Below are 24,455 nucleotides of genomic sequence, written 5' to 3'. Positions count from 1 at the left end.
GATTCTGACGAGTGATTTTGACGAGTGATTCTGACGAGTGATTTTGACGAGTGATTCTGACGAGTGATTCTGACGAGTGATTTTGACTAGTGATTCTGACGAGTGATTCTGACACGTGATTTTGATGAGTGATTCTGACGAATGAATTTGACGAATGATTCTGATGAGTGATTCTGATGAATGATTCTGACGAATGATTTTGACGAGTGATTCTGACGAGTGATTTTGATGAGTGATTCTGACGAGTGATTTTGACGAGTGATTCTGACGAGTGACTTTTACAACTGTAATAATAATAATAAAAAAACAAGTATCTGTTCGCTGATGGGACTTGAACTCAAAATTCTGTGTCTCAAAGCCAGTGCACTAACCACTAAGCTTTTAACTTAGTTGTTAAAACCTTGGAGTTCTATTTGGTTATATGATGTTCAGTGTAAGCTTGTCAAAAACTCATTGGGACGTGCGCACAGACTGCAAGAAAGCCAAATTCAAATGATGTTTGATTCTGATGTGTGAGTCTGATGTGTGACTTTCTTCAAACATCAGAATCAGAATCATAATGACTTTTAGTAACCCTGAGTATTTTCATGGTTGATCTCATAAGACAAGAAAAGCTACTAGTTACTATCACTTGACTGGATAGCGCAATGGTAAGGTATCAGTCTCTCTCAATCTTCTCATCCGAGTGAATCGGATCACACTATGCTCACACTCTGATCAGGGATTGATCAAAGTGTGATTTGCATAATTGACATGATTATCTCGGATGAGAGAATTCATGGTTGTCTGCATCTAACTTTAGAATGTTAATAGGACATATGTCAATGAGCATGTGCATTTAAAGCTTAACTCCTTTCTTCATGTGAAGCAAGATGTGCTCCTAGAATATATATGGATGTAATGCTGGAGATACCAAATGTGTTGAGGTAAGAAGAAGTCATTCACACTTATGTCAACCATGTCTTTCTGAGTGACTATAAGTGGTATTAGCATTTATACTATTGAAGCTTCCTTCTGCACATGCTCACACACATCTGTCCTAACATTCTAGTACAGGCTTCTGTCAATGTAGTAAAGCGGTGGCTATTGGAATTCTGTAATGATTATCTCCATAGATGAAATAACTGTAATTTGCTAATTAAAAGTATTTAGGAGTCTATTTAGAATGACATTAAAATAGTAAATTATTTCTAAATTGATATCATTGCTATTTTAGTTGTCTAGGTTTTAAAAAAGGATCTTTTTTCCCATAAACTGAACATCTTTTGTCCATGACATATGTTAAAATAAGAAACACATTAAAACATCAAATACACATCTCAAACTTCTCAAAAAGTGTAGCATTTTTCAACTGGAGGACAACGCATTAAGACTTAATAATTACTTACTTTGTTTTTTTGCAAAATTTGAAGTGCTTTGTTGACATTGTTTAAAGCATGAACCCTTGTGGAGCCTTTTTCTTTTACCTGTAAGGAAGCACAAAATTCTTTGTGTATAATTTGCATTAGTATACTATACACCAAAGGAATAGTAATTTTTTAGCTTTGATTAGTTACTTAGTTCATATAATACTCAAGAAAAAATGATTTTAGCTTTCAAAAATCTTTATTTCAAGTGGGGTCTGAGGTGAGAGTTGTGTGGAGATTCACAGTGAATTTTTGAAAGAGCAGTAATTTAGCTGATCACCGAGCATGGCCTGGTTGTCACATAAGAAGAAGGTTAGCTAATACAGCGATTATTTGTGAAACAGGGAATAAAAAGGCTTTATCACCTCACATATGATGAAGTATAGTTTGCAGACCTATGTGCAGGCTGCTTCTTAACACCATATAGACTGATTACACAGAGATTGCTGTATGTAGATGTCAAGTTAGCCTGGCAGAAGCTAGAGCAGGGTGAGCATTGCTAAGCTCAAACTTGCAGGAGGCTAGATCTGTGTCCTAAATCTAGGCCTGTGAAAGATTCCAGTTTTGTGGGAACTTAGAGGCCTGAAGTTTGGTCTGGGTACTTGTGTTGTGCTGTGTGTGTATCAGAATGTTTGTATCAGTTACCAAAATGGTTTGTGTGACAGGAGATCTAAAGTAGTAAGGCCTTGATAAAGAGGAATGGGGCCCTTGAAGAACATTGTCTAGGCATAGAGAAATAAGGCTCTTAGAACAGGGTCTCTGTAAAAAGAGGCAGGACTATTGAGAAGTGGGGCTTCGGAGAATCAGGCCCAGGCTAGAATGATTATCTACCAGTTTTTCAGAGGTAAATGGATTGTCCATATTGACCTGTTTGAAATAACATATTCTTGGGGTGTGGTTAAATGTCAAATCATCAAGTATTTTAAATAGATGTGGTTACACAACTGTTCAGTGTAAAAATGTGTTTAGTTAAGTTCTGCAATGTTCTAGGGGTTGTCATGTTGGAACAAGTTATCACATATCTTCTGAATAGCTGCAAACCTTTAGATCACCAGAAAATGGCACATTTATCCTCATTGGAATGGAGATGCATTGAGCATGCTCATCCATTACTTGATTTGTTCTCTATGGGACTTCTGGAGCACTGTATTAAGCAGTACCATGGGGAATGAATTGGGAGCTGGTCTAGCATGCACACTGCTGCTTCATTCTAATGACAAAAGTGCCAAGTTCTGGTGATAACTATGAGTCTTAAAGGTTACATTCCCATAAATCTTGCTAATAGAGGCTGAAAGAAGTGACCACAGCACTGCAGCTTTTATCACAGCTGACACACTTCTTCTATGCCAGCTGCCCTGCAGCTTGTGTCTCCGCCACTACTTTCATTGAAATGAGATGTCATAGGGAATGGTGATAGAAACAGGGAAAGTGACAGCAGGACAGCTCCACAGCTTTTGACAGAAGTTGTTTGGCGGCACAAAGAAGTTGTGGGGTGGCGGTCACTTTTCTCTACCTGTATCCACTGTCAATGGTTCCCGATATTAGTAGAAGAGTGTATCACCGCACCACCGCTAGAAAAAGGTGCTCGAGTAGGGGCCTAACCCGAATAATAGTAAATAACCTCGGCACTCAAGATATATGAATAAATGTGAAAATTTATTGCAATCATAGTCCAATCCCAAAAAAATAAGTAGACGTTTCGGCCTGTCAGTGGCCTTCAACAATACAATCTATAATCATAAATGGACACCATAGATTATAATATGAAGTTACAAGATAAAATGAAAATACATAATAATTTTCTTCGACATTATAGATACATATGGCATAATAACAGAGAGGAAAAGAACCTCAATATATGACACATACCAGATTTTGAATTGGAATAAGTCCAGGAATGAGGGCAAGTGCCTCTGGAAACTGGAATAAGTCCTGTAGGAGAATGTGAGTCAGGGAGTGAGTAGCAGAGATCACAGTGATAGTTAGGGGTGACGTATATGGTCCTATTGGAGTATACCTGTGCGTCATGGAAATGGTCCTATAGTCCCAACGCGGTGTCCACCGCTAGTTGTGGAGAGTGTGACCTCATGGATAAAGGAATACCGCTATTTATATGCCCTGATAGAGGTGGGGTGTGTGTGGTGAGCGTCACTAGTGAAGTGATTAATACATGTGGAACGCACCCAGCTGAATTGCTGTGTGTGTGCATTCCACGGGGATCCGGAAATGACATTTCCAGAAGTGACGTCACGGAAGTCTAGTGCGTTCCATCCTTCAGGAAGCTTGCGTTTCTCCTGTGTATGTGCGTTCCACAGGGATCCGGCAATGACGTCTCCGGAAGTGACGTCACGGAAGTCTAGTGCATTCCACACTTCAGGAGGCTTGCGTTTCACCAGGGGAGAGGGAGGAGAGATTTTTTTATATAAATGAAAGAAGGCAAATCGCGTTGGAAGGGTGCTTCGTGCCTAAACAGTCCAATGTCCAGGTGGCAAGTTACCACGTCATTTGTGGTCTACCTAATTAAGTGTCCCTGCGGTCTTACTTACATTGGGGAAACCACACAACCCATTAGAGATCGTATCTCTAAACATAAGTCCACCATTCGTTGTAAGAACCTGTTATTACCTATCCCATTTCATTTTCATTCAGCGGGCCATCAAATCACACAACTGAAATTCCAAGTATTGGAGCAAGTTTTGACACCACGTAGGGGTGGGGACCGTATACCCCTCCTCAAGCAGAGGGAGGCATATTGGATACATGAGTTACAGTCCCTTACCCCCAGAGGTCTCAATAGAGACTATGACCTATTTTCTTTTATTTAACATATGGTGATTAGATATATTATTGAATCTGTACTATCACTATTCCTCTAACATTGCCTATATGGTACTTTATTGCAGATGAATATATATCCACTGTATCTCCTTTTTGCTGTCACGTCCACATGACCCAACTTGCCACCTGGACATTGGACTGTTTAGGCACGAAGCACCCTTCCAACGCGATTTGCCTTCTTTCATTTATATAAAAAAATCTCTCCTCCCTCTCCCCTGGTGAAACACAAGCCTCCTGAAGTGTGGAATGCACTAGACTTCCGTGACGTCACTTCCGGAAACGTCATTTCCGGATCCCTGTGGAACGGACATTCACTGGAGAAACGCAAGCTTCCTGAAGGGTGGAACGCACTAGACTTCCGTGACATCACTTCCGGAAACGTCATTTTCGGATCCCCGTGGAACGCACACACACAGCAATTCAGCTGGGTGCGTTCCACATGTATTAATCACTTCACCAGTGACGCTCACCACGCACACCCCACCTCTATCAGGGCATATAAATAGCGGTATTCCTTTATCCATGAGGTCACACTCTCCACAACTAGCGGTGGACACCGCGTTGGGACTATAGGACCATTTCCATGACGCACAGGTATACTCCAATAGGACCATATACGTCACCCTTAACTATCATTGTGATCTCTGCTACTCACTCCCTGACTCACATTCTCCTACAGGACTTATTGCAGTTTCCAGAGGCACTTGCCCTCATTCCTGGACTTATTCCAATCCAAAATCTGATATGTGTCATATATTGAGGTTCTTTTCCTCTCTGTTATTATGCCATATGTATCTATATTGTCGACGCACAATTATTATGTATTTTCGTTTTATCTTGTAACTTCATATTATAATCTATGGTGTCCATTTATGATTATAGATTGTATTGATGAAGGCCACTGACAGGCCGAAATGTCTACTTATTTTTTTGGGATTGGACTATGATTGTAATAAATTTTCACATTTATTCATATATCTTGAGTGCCGAGGTTATTTACTATGATTCCGGATATTATCAGTGTATGGCGTGGAAAGAAGCTGCTTTATGATGAAATCATGTTTCTATAGGGGTAATACAAGCTGTGGGGAAGTTATCACTGAGCTATCCTCCTGATGATGTTCCCTCAAATGAGGCGTCACCAGAAGTAAAGTTAAAAAAAATAGATGTAAGGATTACTTGTGTAGGAATTACAGTAAGAAATTTTCTAACAAAGTGAAATAAAAAATGGTTAGGATTTATAAATAGATATTAATACAGAAAAAGCTATAAATCTATGTATCAGATAACCCATTTGAATTGACCTCAGCCATTCAGCTTTTTCCGCCACTTTATCAGCAGAAGAGAAAAAAGGAGACAAAATGAAGTGATGAAGTCACTTTAGTTTGTGATATCATTTAAGTAACACCCATGATACAGTCACAATAGTAAATGAATTTGTTCTAAATATTAAGTTTTTTCTTCTTTGCATAGAAAAAGATACAAATAAATTTTGTTCCATCTTAGCCAGCATGTTGTAAGAAACATATATGCGTCAGCCAATTCAGAACTTTTATCCTCTGCTCATTCAACAAATGCAGTTTGGTTTCCATGGCAGCCCAACAGACAAACACACTGACATATGTCGCTTTATCTTGAATATTTCTAATTGCTAACATTTTTCACTTCAAAGAACTTTCTATATAAATGCTAGAACTCAAGGCCAAGTTTATTGTTTCATAAGTGAAATATTTCCTATAGTGAAAGACATGACGAACATTATTAGTATTTTTTATTTAAATAAATCGTCATTATTAAATTGATCACAAATATCTAACAATTATTATTTAGGTCATCAACTTGTTCATTTCATGCCTAGAAGACTTGATGCTGGCCTTACAGATAATGAAGGTCATACAAAATACTAGTTGTAGTTGTTTTTGATTTGGGGTATATTCATTTAAGCGTCAACTAATTTGAGTAAAACTAAATATTTTGCAGCAAAAAGTATACAATTAACCATGTTTTTATGTTATGGGTTGAAAAAAAAAGGTTTGGAAATCATTCTTTTGTTCAGTAAGATATTGATTAAAATCTTACTTTTCAAATGGGGTGTACTCAATTATTCTGAGCACTGTGAGCACAGTCCTGTATACTAGATAGATAGATAGATGATAGATAGATAGATAGATAGATAGATAGATAGATAGATAGATAGATAGATAGATAGATAGATAGATAGATGGATAGATAGATAGATCCTGTACAAAAGTTTTAGGCAGGTGAGGAAAAAATGATCCAATGTAAGATTTTATTTAAAAATAGAAGTTTTAATAGAGCATTTTTATAAATTAACAAAATGCAAAATGAATGATCAAAAGATTAATCTAAATTAAATCAATATGTGATATGACCATCATTTGCTATCAAGTTAGGATCAAAGCATAAATTCTTCTATTATACGTATAATAGTACAGATTTTTTGAAGGAACTTGTCAAGGAGGTTGTTCCAAACATCTTGCAAAACCACTGTGGCATGTAAAAGTTTGGGTACCCCTGGTCAAAATTACTGTTATTGTGAACAGCTAAGCAAGTTGAAGATGAAATTATCTCTAAAAGGCCTAAAGTTAAAGATGACACATTTGCTTAGTATTTTAGGCAAAAAGAAAAAATATTGTCATTCTTTACATTTATAAAATTACAAAAAGGAAAATGGGCTGCTGCAAATGTTTGGGCACCCTTGGAGATTTGTGTGCTCAGGTAACATTGACCAAGGTTTCAGACATTAATTAGCCTGTTAGGGTTATGGCTTTTTCACTTTAATCGTAGGAAAGGCCAGGTGATGTAAATTTCCCAGCTTTATAAAAACCCAGTCTCTTCTAACCTTGTGCCAAAAAACAGCAGCCATAGATTCTTCTAAGCACCTGTCTAGCACTCTGAAAATGAAAATGGTGATGGCCCACAAAGCAGAAGAAGGCTATAATAAGATAGCAAAGTATTTTTAAGTTGCCCTTCCTCAGTTTGAAATGTAATTAAGAAATTGTAGCTAACAGGAAAAGTGGAGGTCAAGATAAGATCTGGAAGACCAAGCAAAATTTCAGTGACAGCTGCTTGTGCGATTTCTAGAGAGGTATATCAGAACCTCCACTTGACTGCAAAAGATCTTCCGAAAGACCCTGGAGTTATGGTACAATATTTTACTGTTCAGAGACACCTGTACGAATATGGCCTTCATGGAAAAGTCATCAGAAGAAAACCTCTCCTGTGTCCTCACCATAAAATTCAGAGTCAAAAGTATGCAAAAGAACATCTAAACAAGCCTGATGCATTTTGGAAACAGGTCCTGTGGACAGATGAGGTTAAAATAGAACTCTTTGGCCACAATAAGCAAAGGTATGTATGGAAAAAAAAGGCACAGAATTTCAGGAAAAGAATATCTCACAAACCATTAAGCAGGGGGGAGATCAATCATGCTTTGGGGTTATGTTGCAGCCAATGGCACGAGGAACAGTTCATGAGTAGAGGGAATAATGGATTCAATGAAATCTTAACAAATTCTTGATGCAAATATAACACCATCTGTAAAAAAAAGCTGAAGTTGAAAAGAGGATGGCTTCTACAAATGGTTAATGATTAGTGTTGAGCGAGTATGTTCTATTAACCCTTTCGCTGAATATGCTCGGGCCGAGCTCCGAGTATTTACAGCTGCTCCGTGATGTGTTTAAATCGCTCCCGTGTGCATGATTTGCGACTGTGTGACAGTTTTACTACATGTGAGGAATGTCTATTTCTTACACATTCCGCACATGTAATAAAGCTGTCAAACAGTTTCAAATCATGCACACGGGAGCGAATTAAACATATCACCAAGCAGCTGTAAATACTGGGAGCTCGCCCGAGCATACTCGGAACAGAACATACTCGCTCAACACTATTAATGATCCTAAACACATATCAAACTCCACAATAGACTACCTCAAAAGGTGCAAGCTGGAAGAATTTTCCAAGGAAGAATGGATGAAAATTCCTCAAACAAGAAATGAAAGACTCTTGGCTGGCTAAAAAAAGTGGTTACAAGCTGTGATACTTTCAAAAATTGGTGCTGGTAGGTACTAACCATAAAATCATATAGAAAAGAGTGTACACACAAAACAAAATAAAAAATATATTTTTTATTAATAAATATAACAATAAAAACAGTAATAGCAATAGTAACAATTCAAAATGGTGGGAAGGTAAATTGTGGCAATAGGCCAAAAGGTGGCACCAAAGGTGCAGCCATGTCTATCTAAAGTCTATATAGCATGCAAATCAATTACTATAGAAACTAGAGATCACAGTATTATGCTCATGTAAAAAATATTTATATATAGTTTGTCATAGAATGATGCAATGCAACAGTTCATGCAAGTGTTGGAGCAAGACACCCAGCATCAAGCTAAAACACACAAAGTTAATTAAAGAATGCATAAGGTACAGTACAGACCAAAGCAGTCATCAAAGCAAAATTGTGGCTACTTTGAAAAACCTAGAATATAAGACATATTTTCAGTTGTTTCACACTTTTTTGTTAAGTATATAATTCCACATGTGTTAATTCATAGTTTTGATGCCTTCAGTGTGAATGTACAATTTTCATAGTCATGAAAATACAGAAAAATCTTTAAATGAGAAGGTGTGTCCAATCTTTTGGTCTGTACTGTATGTTCAAAATAACATTACCAGCATTACCTGGCATAATGTCTTACTCCCCCAGAAGAACGTACACCAGCCGAAAGACGCGTTGGGGAAGTGGCACCTCTGTTTAAGCCAGGTAATGTTTGTAACATTATTTTGAACATAGCTTATGCATTCTTTAATTAACTTTATGTGTTTTAGCTTGATGCTGGGTTTCTTGCTACACTTGTATGAACTTGCATTGCATCATTCTATGCCAAACTATATATTAATGTTTTTTACATCAACATAGTAGTATCTGACTGTGATCTCTGCCCTTCTCTAGTCTCTACACTAAATGATTTGCATGCTATATAGACTTTAGGTAGACCTGACTGAACTTTGGTGCCACCTTTTGGCCTATTGCCACAATTTACCCGCCCCCATTCTGGTTATTACTATTGCTATTACTGTTTTTATTGTTATCTTTATTAATAAAATTATATTTTTTATTTAGTTCTGTGTGCGCACTCTTTCCTATATGATCTTATATTTCGATATGTGCAGAACATGTGCTTTTTTGTCCTACTTTAGACATTAGATAGATATCTATTTAGATTAATTCTAGGGTATCTTAGCCTTTTGCTGTATGTTCTAGCTAGATACTAACTATGCAGGGTGCCCAAACTTTTGCATCTGCCCATTTTCCTTTTTGTAATTTTTAAAATGTAAAAGATGAAAATACATATTTTTTTACCTAAAATACAAAGGGAATGTGTCATCTTTAACTTTAGGCCTTTCAGAGATCATTTCATCTTCAACTTGCTTAGTTGTTCACAATAATAGTCATTTTGACCAGGGGTGGACAAACTTTTACATGCCACTGTAATCACAGATCTTCTGTGGATGTAGGCTTGGGCAAATTCTTCTGTTTCTTCATGTAATCACACTCAAGCTCAATGATGATGAAATTAGAGAACTCTGAAGGCCATGTATGCATTTTCAGGACTTTTTGTTCTCCTTTATGCTGAAGATATTTCTAAATGACCTTGACTGTATGTTTGTGGTAGTTATCCTTCTACAGAAACAATTTGGAGCAAATCCGATGCCTCCCTGATAGTATTGATGCCTGATGAATAATTACAGTTAGGGCCAAAAATATTTGAAGAGTGACACAAGTTTTGTCATTTTAGCTGTTTAACAAACCATACTCAAGGTACACTTATATAATCAATGTGGACTTAAAGTGCAGACTCTTAGCTTTAATTTGAAGGTATTCACTACTGATGAGTGAGAATTCTTGCTACTGCACGGTGCTCACCCGAGTATCTCACTGCTCGAGACGCTCTGCGCTCCCCTAGTATTTCCGGCGTTGGTCAGCGGGAGCTCGGGTCCCCTCCATGCAGGTTTGACGCTCTTTAGAGAGCCAATCAACATGCAGGGATTGTCTCCCACACACTCTAATGCCGCAGCCATGTTGGTTGTGGCATTATAGTGATTGGCTGGCCGCACAGCGTCATCAGGTCTTGATCAGACCTTGCGCAGCCATGCTCATCACAGTCACTCCGGAATCAGACAGTTTAGGGAGAGCTTCTGCTGAGCTAGGGAGAGATTTGCTTGGTTCTAGTTAGTGTAGGTATACCAGATTATATTAAAGACACATATCCATCTCAACTAACAGTCCTTCTGAGGACTAATCCAGCTGCAGAGATATCATTGCTAGGCAGGCAGGCAGGGTATATAGCAGACTGCAGTGCACATAGCAAGAGGGTCCATTCCAGTTCTGTCTGCTGGTGCTTTTACAGATATTTGGAGAAATAGGCCCAGGTATCAGGGGCCAGGAATATTATTTTTTTTATCTTAATCCTGATTATTTGCTTAAAAAGCAATCCAGAGAACATCGTTTATCTGCGCCATTTGCTTGTTGGCACTGCTGAATACAGCCAGGTCCTTTCCATATTAAAAATCCAGCTATTTAAAACTGTGGTTTGTCCCTCACACGGATCATATATAATTGTGCTGAAAATATTGCCATTTCTGGCCTCCATTTAAATTTTGTTGCAGTGTGTCAGTGAACTGATTGACATGAGGTCGGCGCTGTTAAAAATAGTTACCTACAGGCCAGCTATTTAAAACTGTGGTTTGTCTGGCACACGGATCACATATAATTGTGCTGAAAATATTGCCATTTCTGGCCTCCATTTAAATTTTGTTGCAGTGTGTCAGTGAAGTTATTGACACTGGTTTGCTGTTAAAAATAGTTACCTACAGGCCAGCTATTTAAAACGGTGGTTTGTCCGTCACACGGATCACATATGATTGCGCTGAATATATTGCCATTTCTGGTCTCCATTAAAATTTTGTTTCAGTATATCAGTGAAGTTATTGACACCAGTTTGATGATAAAAATAGTTACCTACAAGCCAGCTATTTAAAACGGTGGTTTGTACATCACACGGATCATATCTAATTGCATTGAAAATATTGCCATTTCTGGCCTCCATTTTAATTTTGTTGCAGTGTGTCAGTGAACTTTATAAGAACTGTATATAAATATACTCAGACGTTAATGTGTCTATATCTGAATATACCTATATATGTGACACATAAACTGAATTATTTATAAAATATAACATTTATTGAATCGATAGAAATGATAAAACATACATAAAGAGATAAAATGGGGAAAGGTGACACAATAGAGTGGTAACTGGGTAAGACAGTAATTATATTGTGGTTTTTACATGTAGATAGTCAATTCATTATATACCAAGCAAAACATAAACATAAATATGCAGCATATATTTAAATAAAGTCTGCAATAAAGTGCATAGTGCTAATTATAGACTCCATAGATATGGATATAAGGTGCTGCATCATAAGTTAATAAGCATGGTATACAAAAACAAAGAATATAATAATAATGAAGCTTGTACAGACCCAGGTAACCAAATCCAACACCTTGGATTTGGTTACCTGGGTCAGTACAAGCTTCATTATTATTATATTTTTTGTTTTTGTATACCATGCTTATTAACTTATGATGCAGCACCTTATATCCATATATATGGAGTCTATAATTAGCACTATGCACTTTATTGCAGACTTTATTTAAATATATGCTGCATATTTATGTTTATATTTTGCTTGGTAAATAATGAATTGACTATCTACATGTAAAAACCACAATATAATTACTGTCTTACCCAGTTACCTCTCTATTGTGTCACCTTTCCCCATTTTATCTCTTTATGCATGATGTCGGCGCTGTTAAATATAGTTATCTGCAGGCCAGCTATTTAAAACTGTGGTTTGTCCGTCACAGGGATCACATTTAAGTTCGCTACAAAATCAGCCATTTGTAGCGAGCGTGGAAGGCACGTGGCAAGGGGTTGGGAACTGGACATGATGGTGATGGTGCATGCAGAGGCCGAGGCTGGGGGCAAGCTGAAATTGTGCCACAGCAAACACCCACATCTTCTCGCTCGACCTTCCTGTCCCAATTAATAGGGGACCACAGAAGACCACTATTGAACACAGAGCAGTGTGAAAAGGTTATTGGTTGGATAGCACATAATGCTTCCAGGCACTCAGCCACCACCACCACCACCACCCTGTCTTCCACACGGTCAAGTCTCAGTAGCTGTGAGTCTGGATCGCATATTCCACACATGATCCTCCGTCCTCTCACCATGCCGAGTGCCAAAAGACACCTGATCCCACACTTGGAGACTCCGAAGAGCTGTTCACTTTTCAAATTATAGAATTGCATAGCACTTGAAGCGGGCAAGAAGGGATCGCATGTAGCGATGCCCAAATATTTGAGCAGCCACGGTCATACGAAGGCGATGGTTGGAAAGTGTCACAAGAGGTGGACGATGATGAGACACAATTGCCAGAAAGTCAGGAGGGGGACCAGGGTGCGGAAGTGGAAAACGAGGTGATGAATGATATAGTAACTGACCCAACCTGGCAGGAGGACATGCAGAACGAGGACAGCAGCACACAGGGGGAGGGAGGCAGAGCACCCCAACAGGCAGGAAGAAGCAGTGTGGTGGCTGCAGACAGAAGGCAGGCAACCATTCCCCGTAGAAACCAACACGACGGACGTTGCCAGTACAACTGTTAGGTCTAGCTGAGTCTGGTTGTTTTTTAAAGACTCTGCCGATAACCCCATAAAAAGGCCATTTGCACCACCTGCCAGGCCAGCATCAGCAGAGGGAGCGAAGCTACCAGCCCGACCACCACCAGCATGATCAGGCACATGGCTGCAAAGCACCCGACTTTGTGGGCCGAACCCCAGGGTCCAGGAACAGTGTCTGCGGGTAACACCACTGCTTCTTCCGCTGTTGTGCGTGCAAGCCAATCCGCTGTCCATGGTGCATGCGAAGATGCCTCCTGCCCTGCACCTGTCGTTGCACACTCTCAACTAGCAAAATCAGCAAGCACGTCCTAGTTCCAGCGCAGTGTTCAGCTGTCCGTACCCCAGTTCCTGGAACGCAAGCACAAATATGAAGCCAACGCCCCACAGGCCACATTACTAAATTCTCACATTTTGCGTTTGCTTGCGCTCGAAATGTTGCCTTATAGGCTTGTGAAGATGGAAGCTTTCCGCAACCTGATGGCAGCGGCCGTCCCTTGGTACTCGGTCCCCAGCCGCCACTATTTCTCCCGGTGTGCCATCCCCACATTACACAAGCACGTGTCCCACAACATTAGCCATGCCTTCAACAACGAAGTTACTGGGAAAGTCCACCTAACCATGGACATGTGGACAAGTGCTTGTGGGCAGGGACTGTACATCTCGCTGATGGCACACTGGGTTAACATAGTGGAAGCCGGGACCCAGTCTGACCTTGGGACGGAACACAACCTCCCAACGCCGAGAATTGCGGGACCAAGGTCAATCAGAGTTGCCCCCACAGTCTACAGCTCCTGCACCTCATCCTCCTCAGCCTCCTCCTCCTCTTCAGCTTCCATCTCCAAAATGACAACATCAGTCACAAGTTGGAAGCACTGCAGCACTGCCTCGGACAAGCGACAAAAAGCTGTGCTGAAGCTAATATGCTTAGTTGACAAACCCCACATTGCTGAAGAGTTGTGGACAGCTCTGAAAGAGCAGGCAGATCTGTGGCTGACACCGCTGAACCTACAGCCAGGCATGGTCATGTGTGACAATGGCCAGAACCTGGTGGCGGCTCAGAGGCGAGGCAAGCTCACACATGTACCATGCATGTCCCATGTGCTTAACCTCGTGGTTCAGCAGTTTTTCAAAAGCTACCCAGAGCTGCCAGATCTGCTTGTCAAAGTACGCCGCCTGTGTGTCCATTTTAGAGAGTCAGCTACAGCTTCCGCCAACCTTGCCATGCTTCAGCAGCGTTTGCAGCTTCCGGCTCACAGACTGGTGTGTCATGTCCCCACGCAGTGGAACTCTACACTGCAGATGTTGGGAAGGATTTTTGTGCAGAAAAGGGCAGTTGTTGACTACCAGCATCCACAAAACAAGGCCGTCGTTATTGAGTTCAGACTCCACACATAAGACCTCAGGAGTGGACATGGATGTCAGACATCTGTACCATCCTCCAAAACTTTGAGGACTCCACCAAGATGGTGAGAGGCGATGATGCTATAATTAGTGTCACCATCCCGCTTCTCTGTCTTCTGAAATGCTCTCTGCTCACAATCAAAGAGGATGCATTGCTGGTGGAGCACGATGAGCTGGAGCAAGGAACCATACCGGGCGATTATACACAGCCCAGCCTCATCTCATACCAAAATGGATTGGGAAACAATGAGGAAGAGGAGGAGGAGGAAGAACAGGAGCTAGTTTCATGCGCTATAGATGGTACGACCTGCACAACTGTCATACTGTCTGTTCAGCGTGAATGACCTGAGGATAGGGAGGAGGAGGAGGAGAGCATGGTCAGTCGTCCTCTTGGTGAGGACACGGAAGTCTTGCCTGTTAGTCTGGCACGAATGGCTGAGTTTATGTTACGCTGCCTTTCCCGTGACCTTTGCATTCTCAAAATTTTGGGTGACAGTCAGTACTGGTTAGTGACACTTCTAGACCCACGCTTCAAGGAGAACTTATATCTCTTATTCCTGAGGCAGACAGGTATACAAAAATAGGGCAGTACCAGAAGGCCCTTGTTGCGGAACTATTAAAAAAATTCCCATCTGAAAACGCTGGCGGCAGAGGTCACCGTTCATTGGACAACCAAGGAGTACAACTGAGAGAGACATAAATTCAATCCAGCAGAGGCAGGGGAACACTGTCAAAGTTCTCGGAGAGTTTTCTCAGCCCCTCCCATCGCACAGGCCCTGAGGCACTGGTTACTCTCGCAAGGAGTGCAAAGTTTGGGAAGATGCTGAGGGAGTACCTTACCGAATGTACCAACATCCTCTGTGATTCCTATGTGCCTTATAATTATTGGGTATCTAGTTGTACATGTGGAATGAACTGGTTCTCTACGCCTTGGAGGTCCTGACCTGCCCTGCCGCCAGCGTTTTATCAGAGCGGGTTTTTAGTGTCGCTGGTGGGATTTTAACTTATAAGCGCATCCGCCTGTCAACTGAAAATACTGACTCTTATAAAAATGAACAAGGCCTGGATTGGGCCAGACTTCTCAACACCACCGAATGATAGCAGCGTAACATAAACTCAAATCCAGTGTCTTTTTTTGGGAGGTGTATTCCAATGCACCTTTTCACACCCACACATGGGTATACGCTTCCTGATTTTGGCTATTTGCTCTTGTCTTCCTCCTTCTCCTCATCCTCCACCACCATATCACCAGGGTGACTGTGGTCCATGATGCAACAACCACATAATTTTTTCAAAGGGAGTTTATGATGCCCGTAAAAAAAATTTTTTATACAGTATGCTCATGTATACCCCACCAGGAGTTAATGTTTTTCAGCCCATACACTTAGTGCATAAGCATTACAAGTATAGGAGACCCACTCCTTTCTAATGGGAACATTTTTTTATGAGGCCCTCCTCCATGTCTTTTCCAAGGTGCATTGGAGTGCCTCCCAATTTTTGGCAGCCCTTGCATTCACTGCATAGGCCAATACTATGGGAGACCCACTTCCTAATAATGGGAGCAATTTTTCATGAGACCCTCTACGTCTCTTCCAAGGGGCATTGGAGTGCCTCCCAATTTTTGGCAGCCCTTGCATTCACTGCATAGTCCAACACTATGGGAGATCTACTTCCTAATAATGGGAACATTGTTTTCAGGAGGCCCTCCTCTAAGTCTCTTCAAAGGGGTATTGGGGTGCATCCAAATTTTGGGCAGACCTGCCACTTACTGCATACACAATAACAGTATAGGGGACCCACTCTTTAGTAATGGGAACAACAAATCATAGCCGGCTGATGGCTCTCTAAGAATAGCGAGGGCCGACTGCTGACCCTTTAGGTATAGTAAAGGCTGCCTGATGGCCCTATCAAAATAGGCTTTGTGACTTTCAGAGGGCCTCCTTCATAAATGAAACAGGATGTGTCTGATCATGTCTCACATACCACATGGCCAGATAAGGTATTAAAATGTTAAAATGACATTTCCCAGTGAATGCATTTGTGATGGTTGAAAGCAATGCAAAAGTGCAAAAAAGCATAAAAAACGCTACGTGTGAACATAGCCCAAGGTGTGGAGGAGTAATTTTGTTTTTGGTTATTTATTTTGCCTTATATACAAGTCATTACCCTGGAAAGGATGTTCCTTAACATATTTCCCAGGAAAATCCATTTTGGATTTGTTTTAGTATGTTTTATTGTGAGTCATTAAAAGTGGCGTAATACCTCTGACAACGTTGTTGACAGCAGTATCCTGGGGGTCAGAAATGCTTCCAGGGGTCTTCCTCATGCTGTTCCCATGTCATTTGAACACTGCTCCCATTGATTTGGACAATTTTTAGGCCTTTGCAGACTGCCAGGTGGAGCTGCCTGAAAAATGCTTGAGTTTCCCATAGACTTACATTGGGCTCATTGCTCGGGTCGAGAACCCAAGCATCCCAATTTGCTCGACCCGAGCATTGAGCACCCGAGCATTTTAGTGCTCGTCCATCACTATTATTCACTAGTGATTAGCGAGCCTGCTCGCCACTACTCGGTTCTCAACAGAGCATCACTGTGCTCGACATGCTTGGCACTCGGAGAGTATTTCTGGGTTGCTCGGGCGGCAGCTCGGGTCCCTGCCCTGCATATTTGGTGCTCTTTAGAGAGCCAATGAACATGCAGGGATTGTCTGCTACGCATTGTAATGCCGTAGCCATGTTGGTTGTGCCATTACAGTGATTGGCTGGCTGCACAGCGTCATCAGGCCTATATAAGACCTGGTGCCATTATGCTTGTCACAGTCTAACCAGGAAACAGGCAGAGTAGGAAGAGCTACTGCTGAGTCAGGGAGATATTTTCTTGTTTATAGTTAGTATAGGCATTCCACAGCATATCTACAGTGCCTACAAGTAGTATTCAACCCCCTGCAGATTTAGCTGGTTGACACATGCGGAATTAACTTGGCATTGTGACATTTGTACTGTAGATCAGCCTGGAAGTGGGAAATGCACTGCAGCAAATTTTTTTTTTTTTTTTAAAACGTAAAAGGTTAATTCAGAGTGTCATTTATTATTCAACCCCTCAAACCACAAGAATTCTGTTTGGTCCCCCTAAAGTATTAAGAAGTAGTTCAGGCACCAAGAATAATGAGCTTCACATGTGTGGATTAAAGATCTCTTTTGCCAGCCTTTTCTGACTATTTAAGACCCTCTCCAAACTTGTGAACAGCACTCAGACATGGTCAACATAGGAAAGACAAAGGAGCATTCCAAGGCCATCAGAGACAAGATCATGGAGGGTCACAAGGCTGGCAAGGGGTACAAAACCCTTTCCAAGGAGTTGGGCCTACCTGTCTCCACTGTTGGGAGCATCATCCGTAAGTGGAAGGCTTATGGAACTACTGTTAGCCTTCCACGGCCAGGACAGCCTTTGAAAGTGTCCTCCCGTGCCGAGGCCAGGCTTGTCCGAAGAGTCAAGGCTAACCCAAGGACAACAAGGAAGGAGCTCCGGGAAGATCTCATGGCAGGGGGGACATTGGTTTCAGTCAATACCATAAGTAACATACTCCACCGCAATGGTCTCCGTTCCAGATGAGCCCGTAAGGTACCTTTACTTTCAAAGCGTCATGTCAAGGCTCATCTAGAGTTTGCTCATGATCACTTGGAGGACTCTGAGACAGACTGGTTCAAGGTTCTATGGTCTGATGAGACCAAGATCGAGATCTTTGGTGCCAACCACACACGTGACGTTTGGAGACTGGATGGCACTGCATACGACCCCAAGAATACCATCCCTACAGTCAAGCATGGTGGTGGCAGCATCATGCTGTGGGGCTGTTTCTCTGCCAAGGGGCCTGGCCATCTGGTCCGCATCCATGGGAAGATGGATAGCGTGGCCTACCTGGAGATTTTGGCCAAGAACCTCCGCTCCTCCATCAAGGATCTTAAGATGGGTCGTAATTTCATCTTCCAACAAGACAACGACCCAAAGCACACAGCCAAGAAAACCAAGGCCTGGTTCAATAGGGAAAAAGTCAAGGTGTTGGAGTGGCCTCGTCAGTCTCCTGACCTTAACCCAATTGAAAACTTGTGGAAGGAGCTCAAGAATAAAGTCCACATGAGACACCCAAAGAACTTAGATAACTTGGAGAAGATCTGCATGGAGGAGTGGGCCAAGATAACTCCACAGACCTGTGCCGGCCTGATCAGGTCTTATAAAAGACGATTATTAGCTGTAATTGCAAACAAGGGTTATTCCACAAAATATTAAACATAGGAGTTGTACAATAATTGACCGACACTTTTATGTTTAAAATTTAATAAAATTCAACTGAGCAACATAACTTTTTGGTTTGTAAGATTTATGCTTCTGTTCATAAAACCTACTCTCATTTGCAGTTTGAAGGCTCTAACTTATTTGCATCTTATCAAACCTGCTAAATCTGCAGGGGGTTGAATACTACTTGTAGGCACTGTATATATCCATCTGAACTAACAGTCCTTCTGAAAACTAATGCAGCTGCATATATTAGGTGGTGATAGCAGGAGTTAGGCAGGCAGGGTTTGTGGCAGTGTATGCAGCACAAAAGGGTCTATTGCACATTCTGTCTGCTGCTACTGTTACAGATATCCATAGACATAGCCCCAGATATCTGGGGCCAGAGCAATTTTTTTTATCTTAATCCTGATTATTTGCTTAAAAATCAATCCAGAGTACTCCATTTTAGTGATCCATTTGCTTGTTAGCACTGCAGAATACAGCCAGATCTTTTCCATCATCAGACATAATCCCATATTACAGTGATAAAAATCCACAAATTTGTAGTGAACGTGGAAAATATTGTCCTCCATTCAGAGTTTTGCATCAGTGTGTCAGTGAAGATATTGCGATGGATAGGGCATCAATGTATAATTAGTGGACAACCTCTTTAAGGATTAATCAATAGTGTTGAGCATTCCGATACTGAAATATCGGGTATCGGCCGATAATCGCGGTATCGGAATTCCGATACTTAATTCCGATACTTTTGCAATATCGTATACCGGAATCGGAAGTTCCCATAATGCAATGAGCCATTTTCATTTTATTCAGCCAATGAGGATACTAAGAAGTGTGGGCACATCCTGTTAGGCATGTAGGCATCTTAACTAATGGCATGGCTGTGATTGGCTGCTGAAATTATGTCATGAATAGAGATGAGCGTTGTTCTACTCGAACTGTTCGCCAATCTCAAATTCGAGCTGTTTTGGGCGGTGTTCGAGCCGTTCGGCGAACACGAACAATTTGAGAAAAATTCGGCTGTTCGAGGTTATGTTCGATAACTGTTCGTGCACCAAAATCATAACTGGATTTTTTCTCAGTAATGATGAAAATTAATGTTAATACGCAGTTTGAGTGTACAGCGGGGTGGGGGGAGGGGCAGGGGATGGATCTCTGCAGGAACAATGAAGATCTCCATTTTTTTTCTCTTTCCCGCATTTACAGTGGGGAGGTGCAATCTGTCAGCCTATCAGCAGCGCACACACGGAGCGAAGTGCTTTTTTTCACACAAGCAAGGGCATGTGTCATTGGCAGTGTATGTCACATGTCCTTGCCCTATAAGACCAAGCCATTTTCCCCGTCGCCACCATTTTCTCACTGCTGCAGCTGCTTGTTAGACGGCACCGCTGTTGCTGTGTGCGCTATACCTTGTTAATTTCAAGCCAATTTTCGCACAAATATACAGATAGCTTAGGAGTAGGGAATAGTTGTGATTGCAGTCCTTTTAAGGACTAGGTTACAGCATTTCCTACGACTTTTATCAGGCAGGTCTGTGCTCTTAAATAGATAGGTTGTGGGAGTAAAGACTAATTGTAATTGGAGTCCTTTTCAGGACTAGGTTACATCAGTTCCTATCAGTTTTTGCCAGGCAGGTCTGTGCCAGTGCTGTGCAAGTTTTTTTCACAGCATTTGGCTGAATCTAGCAAAGCTAATCCTTTTTGGCCTATTGCAGAGTGTGTTAGTCAGTGGAGAAGCCTATCTGTGTTGCAAGATATACCACCTGTGTATAGAATACCAATTTTTTTACTGCACCTAGTGAAGTAAAATCTTTTGGGCATAGCATCATTCTATTAGTCCATCTATACTGACCTCCATCAGGTTGCAAACTGAATCTAATTTTTTTCTGCATATAGCTCTGAAAAAATATTGGGCTTCTAGCTGTGTGTGGGTCTTGTTCTATTAATCCATCTATACTGACCTCCATCAGGTTGCAAACTGAATATAATTTTTTTCTGCATCTAGCTCTGAAAAAATATTGGGCTTCTAGCTGTGTGTGGGTCTTGTTCTATTAATCCATCTATACTGACCTCCATCAGGTTGCAAACTGAATATAATTTTTTTCTGCATCTAGCTCTGAAAAAATATTGGGCTTCTAGCTGTGTGTGGGTCTTGTTCTATTAAACCATCTATACTGACCTCCATCAGGTTGCAAACTGAATATAATTTTTTTCTGCATCTAGCTCTGAAAAAATATTTGGCCTTCTAGCAGTGTGTGGGACTTGTTCTATTAATCCATCTATACTGACCTCCATCAGGTTGCAAACTGAATATATTTTTTTCTGCATCTACCTCTGAAAAAATATTGGGCTTCTAGCTGTGTGTGGGTCTTGTTCTATTAATCCATCTATACTGACCTCCATCAGGTTGCAAACTGAATATAATTTTTTTCTGCATCTAGCTCTGAAAAAATATTGGGCTTCTAGCTGTGTGTGGGTCTTGTTCTATTAATCCATCTATACTGACCTCCATCAGGTTGCAAACTGAATAAAAAAATTTTCTGCATCTAGCTCTGAAAAAATATTTGGCCTTCTAGCAGTGTGTGGGACTTGTTCTATTAGTCCACCTATACTGACCTCCATCAGGTTGCAAACTGAATATATTTTTTTCTGCATCTACCTCTGAAAAAATATTGGGCTTCTAGCTGTGTGTGGGTCTTGTTCTATTAATCCATCTATACTGACCTCCATCAGGTTGCAAACTGAATATAATTTTTTTCTGCATCTAGCTCTGAAAAAATATTGGGCTTCTAGCTGTGTGTGGGTCTTGTTCTATTAATCCATCTATACTGACCTCCATCAGGTTGCAAACTGAATATAATTTTTTTCTGCATCTAGCTCTGAAAAAATATTGGGCTTCTAGCTGTGTGTGGGTCTTGTTCTATTAATCCATCTATACTGACCTCCATCAGGTTGCAAACTGAATCTAATTTTTTTCTGCATCTAGCTCTGAAAAAATATTGGGCTTCTAGCTGTGTGTGGGTCTTGTTCTATTAATCCATCTATACTGACCTCCATCATGTTGCAAACTGAATATAATTTTTTTATGCATCTAGCTCTGAAAAAATATTGGGCTTCTAGCTGTGTGCGGGTCTTGTTCTATTAATCCATCTATACTGACCTCCATCAGGTTGCAAACTGAATATAATTTTTTTCTGCATCTAGCTCTGAAAAAATATTGGGCTTCTAGCTGTGTATGTTTCTTGTTCTATTAATCCATCTATACTGACCTCCATCAGGTTGCAAACTGAATATAATTTTTTTCTGCATCTAGCTCTGAAAAAATATTTGGCCTTCTAGCAGTGTGTGGGACTTGTTCTATTAGTCCACCTATACTGACCTCCATCAGGTTGCAAACTGAATATATTTTTTTCTGCATCTACCTCTGAAAAAATATTGGGCTTCTAGCTGTGTGTGGGACTTGTTGTATTAGTCCATCTATACTGACCTCCATCAGGTTGCAAACTGAATATATTTTTTTCTGCATCTACCTCTGAAAAAATATTGGGCTTCTAGCTGTGTGTGGGACTTGTTGTATTAGTCCATCTATACTGACCTCCATCAGGTTGCAAATTGAATATATTTTTTTTCTGCATCTAACCCAGCCAATAGTTTTGGCCTAATACCACAGTTTGGCCACTCAGCTCTGCTCGGTTACCATCCATTGTTTTTTTGTGCAAACAACTCCAGAGTTGTGAATTAGTTAACCACCAAAATGAGTGGAAAAAGGCCTGCTGCTGGTGGAAAGGGGAATGGGCATGATGGGAAGGGGAAAAAAGGTTGTGTCCGTGGGGTAGGTGTTAAAGCAACAGTAACATCTGCAGAAGAAAGACCATCTTCCAGCCAAACTAAAATGTCTAATTCTTTTAGCGGACAATGTGATAAGATTCCTTTCTTACGGCCACGCCAATCGCTACAAATTCCAGATGAGGCGCAAAAACAGCAGGTGCTTCAACGGATATCAAGTGCTCCTTTAAGTGGGCTCTCCTCCACATCAACTTCAACATCACAAATACTCCAGTCCTCAAAGGTGTCACCCAAATCGCACTTGCTTCCTCACAGCTCCCAAATCTCCAGCTGCCCGTCTGAGTATGAGGTAGAACAGATGGTTGAGTCTGCAGAGCTGTTTACTCATACTATAGCCTGGGAATCAGAGGTCGACTCCAGCGCTTCTGTGAATCCAGACGAGGAAATGATCTGCACTGATGCCCAGAATCTTTATGAGTCGGATCCAGGACCAGACGCAGAAGGTTCTGACCAAAATGTAGACCCTCATTCCCAAACTGTAACTCCTGTTGGTGGAGACAATGAGGAAGACGATGATAAGACTCAAATACCTGATTGGAGCGACAACTTTAGTTTTTTGTCAGGGCAGGAACAGGTTGGCTCTGAGGACGACGGGTGTGATAACACACAGGGTGATGATGATGAGGTTGGAGATCCCACTTACTGTCAACCCACAGTCATCCAAGAGATGAGGTCAGCAGAGGAGGTGGAGGAAGATGCTAGTGACGACGAGGTCAGGTTGCGCCTTCCTGGACAGAGACGTAGTACTGGAAGCACGTCAACAACTGCATCCTCAAACACAACTCTGCCTCTGACCACAAGTCGTGGTGGCTCTTCAGGTCGCATGGGTTCTAAGCCTTGCATAGCCTGGGCATTTTTTCAGATCGATAAAGATGACCCAACTCGTGTTATCTGTAACATTTGTCAGCAAAAGCTAAGTAGAGGCCAAAAAATACATAGTTTGAGTACTTCATGCATGAACCGGCACATGGACATGAAGCATAAGTTGCAGTGGGAAGCTCAGTGTGCTACAATGCGGCCTAGCCGGCCGGGCCAACCACCGTCTGCCATATCTTGTGCATCCGCGGCCTCTTCATCCTCTGTGACTGGAGGGACAGCAGTCACACCTGTTTTGGGGCGCAGACCTGCCACCTCTTTACCCGCAACAGCCAGCGTGATTGGCAGGTCATCATTTTCTTTGGAGGTGGGAACACCAGCTGGTGTTGAGCGCTGTCCGACATCGATAGCACCACCTTTGGATCAAGGCAACCTAACATGTCCGCCTGCATCATCCTCACAGACCGGCAGTTTGCCGGGGACACCCTTATCAACCCCGTCTAAGCACAATAGCCAGCCCTCGGTCCCTCAGATGTGGACAAGTAAAAGACCATTTCCTCCTAGCCATGAGAAAGCTAAGAGGTTGAATTTCACCATCTGCAAGCTCTTGGCTACAGAAATGCTGCCTTTCCGCCTGGTGGACACAGAGGATTTTTGAGACCTTATGTCCGTCGCAGTGCCCCAGTACCAGATACCCAGTCGGCACTACTTCTCAAAGAAAGGTGTGCCTGCGCTCCACCAGCATGTCGCACACAACATCACCGCTTCTTTGAGAAACTCTGTGTGTGACAGGGTGCATTTCACCACAGACACTTGGACGAGTAGGCATGGACAGGGGCGTTACATGTCGCTGACTGGGCACTGGGTAACTATGGTGACAGCAGGACAAGGGGCTGCTGTCCAAGTCTTGCCGTCCCCACGAGTTGTGCGTCAATCCTCTTTTATGTCAAAGTTCCTCCACTGCTTCTGCCTCCTCAACCTCCTCTCGGTCTTCCACCTGCACCCAAAGCCTGTCTGGTCATGCCACAAGCTTTCTAACTGTGCAGAAGCGATCCTGCACACCTCCTTACTATG

The 24,455-nt window shown here is 41.7% G+C and overlaps 1 protein-coding gene across 11 annotated transcripts in view; it reads right to left on the bottom strand.

Annotated features, from left to right (window-relative positions):
- DMD (dystrophin) overlaps nt 1-24,455 on the bottom strand; it is a 3,940,859-nt gene that overhangs the window by 3,060,246 nt on the left and 856,158 nt on the right. For all 11 annotated transcript variants that reach the window (XM_073664716.1, XM_073664719.1, XM_073664714.1 and 8 more), the window contains exon 4: nt 1,389-1,466. In XM_073664716.1, the coding sequence (XP_073520817.1) occupies nt 1,389-1,466 (78 nt within the window). The remainder of the gene's footprint in view (nt 1-1,388; nt 1,467-24,455) is intronic.

The sequence above is a fragment of the Phyllobates terribilis genome, unplaced genomic scaffold (assembly GCF_046119375.1).
Source record: "Phyllobates terribilis strain yellow unplaced genomic scaffold, ASM4611937v1 Scaffold_2__4_contigs__length_985480577, whole genome shotgun sequence".
Lineage (NCBI taxonomy): Eukaryota > Metazoa > Chordata > Amphibia > Anura > Dendrobatidae > Phyllobates > Phyllobates terribilis.
Note: the sequence above shows the minus strand (reverse complement) of the source record. Positions and strands in the feature narration are given on the sequence as shown.